The sequence below is a fragment of the Perkinsus marinus genome (assembly GCF_000006405.1).
Source record: "Perkinsus marinus ATCC 50983 genomic scaffold scf_1104296927844, whole genome shotgun sequence".
Taxonomy (NCBI): domain Eukaryota; phylum Perkinsozoa; order Perkinsida; family Perkinsidae; genus Perkinsus; species Perkinsus marinus.
Window position 1 is genome coordinate 1 of NW_003217035.1, and position 2,312 is coordinate 2,312.

The following is a 2,312-nucleotide window of genomic DNA, read 5'->3' on the forward strand; positions in this document are numbered from 1 at the left end:
CTCCTAATGAGCGATTCAAGTTCTGTCCTAAGATTTGAGACCAGGCGATTCTCACGTGATTTTCATATTGGAGTCTCACCCGTTTCACGTGAAGTGGCATATTACTCAAGGTGAAAAACCCGCTATGAAGTGAATTGAAAATACTCCGCGAATTACACTGGAAAAATTACCTCAGGTTGCGAATTCTACACGTAATTTCCTGCTCACATGCATTTACCGCAAAATAATATGCGAGTTGTGTTCTTCATATCATGGCAAAACTCCATTAATAAACGTTCAGATGAGCGGCAATCCCCCCACATTACTGCTGGCAGTGAATCGAAGGGGTAGACTGAGCATGGCCATTTCTTTATACCCATATGCCTCCGGGATAAACCCGTCTACCGTGGGGAGTCTTTCACATATACGTCTCTGAAATTCGCTCGAACTCGTGGCCGTTTTACGATGGAGGAATCTGATCATCAATCAATTGGAGTTTCACAAGTTGTAAATCACAACCCGTCTCACGTGAAGTGACGTAATACTCTGTGAGAAACAGATACTATTTTATTAATATTATTCTCACTGGATTTTTCATATCACCAGTGAAACTCTACTGTTAAAGAAATATATACTTCATTCCCTTAGCTTAGGAATCTCCTCACTAATCATAAAAGCTCGGGTAGAAGTGTACGCAGGCCAGTTAGAATTTCCCAAAATCTCCATATTTTTCCACACTGTCAGCGATTTTTTCACTTCGCCACCATGAAAATTCAATACCGTCAAATTACTGGTGTTTCACCCGCGATATGAAAAACACTAGTGAGAAACATATTCCACGACTACTGTATGGCGCGAATATCGAGTTTTTCACCGAGTTTTACGCCACTTCACGTATAACTGGTGGAACTCCACTAATATCAACAACTACCTATCTTGGTGAGAGTAACCCAGAGCCTTCGCTTTGAACTGCGACAATGACTGCAGACACCAACTACAATGCCATCCCGCGTCAGCAAAAACAACGTATGATACGGCCGGTCCATGCGTGAAGGACGAGTCCACGGGTGTAGACGGATCGTAACTAGCACATGGTCAATTGAAATTCATGTACAGTGTGAACCAAACCGTTATGCAAAGAAGTAGTATTTTTCGCGCCTTCAATCTTGGGGGTTCGAAGATCAACTTTGAGTGATATCAACATGATGAGAATGTGAATCGATTGACACCAACGTTTTAAAAATGTTTCGTGGTCTACAGTCGTACTAGTCTCAACTTGGAGAAAACCGTGGCAGTGATCGGTTTTGTTCGCACTATGTACCCCACTAAACTCACCGGTTAACGCTGGCGGCCCGGCTACGTTCTCGGTAGGTTAATGAAAATGCATATAGATGATTCTGTAAATCAAGTTGAACTCTGCTGCTACTGTCAGGCCAGGGACCACACGAGCTCAAAACCCTGTGGAACAACAAATACCAAAACTGAGGCGAGTAAACTCTCGCTACCGGAGAACATCTGGGCGTGGAATTTCGTCCAAGTCGGCAACTGTAAAAATATCTCCTTTCTTAAGGCCGGCTTCTTCAGCCGCTTTTAACATGTTCATTCCTCTATGGGTGCTTTCTGCCTTGAACCCCCTAGAGAAACACACAAGTATTTTTTCCACGGAGTTGTATAAGCAAGATTCTTCCTCGAAACATCTAACTTCGAGGGACAGCGTTTGTCGAGGTTCGATATTATCAAAAATTTTCCATTATTCATGCGCATTATTAACAAATCGATAATAATGCGGAAAATGTTCCTAATGTGATAATGACATTTACATGGGAAACTGATTGAAGAATGTGTTCCTAGCCATACGTGGAAAATTGAAAATGAGTTCCCCTCGGGAACATTATAGATTCCTCCTGTATGAATACCCGCCAGTTTTCGTGTCAACCACTCTATATTGAATCTTGTCTCGGAAAGATGCGAACGGTGGCTGATCTTGGATGGAGGGATAGATGAGTTTCTTGGGTTCACCTTGGAACGATTCGGTGCCCTCAAGAATAACGAATTTGTCCACAACCTATGATGACAATATTTCCAATCGGAATAAAAATATACTTACGTCCTTCAGTGTACGTAGTCGGATTTCGAGCAAATCTTTTTCACCAGAAAATAGGAAAATATCGAAAACCCGCGGTTTTTCAGCAACCTGCGATAGGAAATAATAAAAAAGCAGAATGAGACCAACACAGTACCCTTTCCATGCCGTATAATTTACATGTGGAATCGACATCATCAGCATTCCAACCGTAATTGGCATAACGTAAGAATACGCATATCGGCGATCA

General features: G+C 42.2%; 3 protein-coding genes across 3 annotated transcripts; all 3 read right to left on the reverse strand.

Annotated features, from left to right (window-relative positions):
* Positions 1-910: 910 nt before the first annotated feature.
* Pmar_PMAR008556 (hypothetical protein) lies at positions 911-1,063 on the reverse strand (the record flags this gene model as incomplete). Its single annotated transcript, XM_002788746.1, has 1 exon — positions 911-1,063. A coding segment is annotated over one exon (153 nt), but the record flags the coding sequence as incomplete, so codon positions are not given.
* A 251-nt stretch (positions 1,064-1,314) lies between these two features.
* On the reverse strand, positions 1,315-1,603 carry Pmar_PMAR008557 (hypothetical protein; the record flags this gene model as incomplete). Its single annotated transcript, XM_002788747.1, has 2 exons — positions 1,315-1,437; positions 1,485-1,603. Coding segments are annotated over 2 exons (242 nt in total), but the record flags the coding sequence as incomplete, so codon positions are not given.
* Positions 1,604-1,870: 267 nt separating this feature from the next.
* Positions 1,871-2,173, reverse strand: Pmar_PMAR008558 (hypothetical protein; the record flags this gene model as incomplete). Its single annotated transcript, XM_002788748.1, has 2 exons — positions 1,871-2,044; positions 2,087-2,173. Coding segments are annotated over 2 exons (261 nt in total), but the record flags the coding sequence as incomplete, so codon positions are not given.
* Positions 2,174-2,312: the final 139 nt, after the last annotated feature.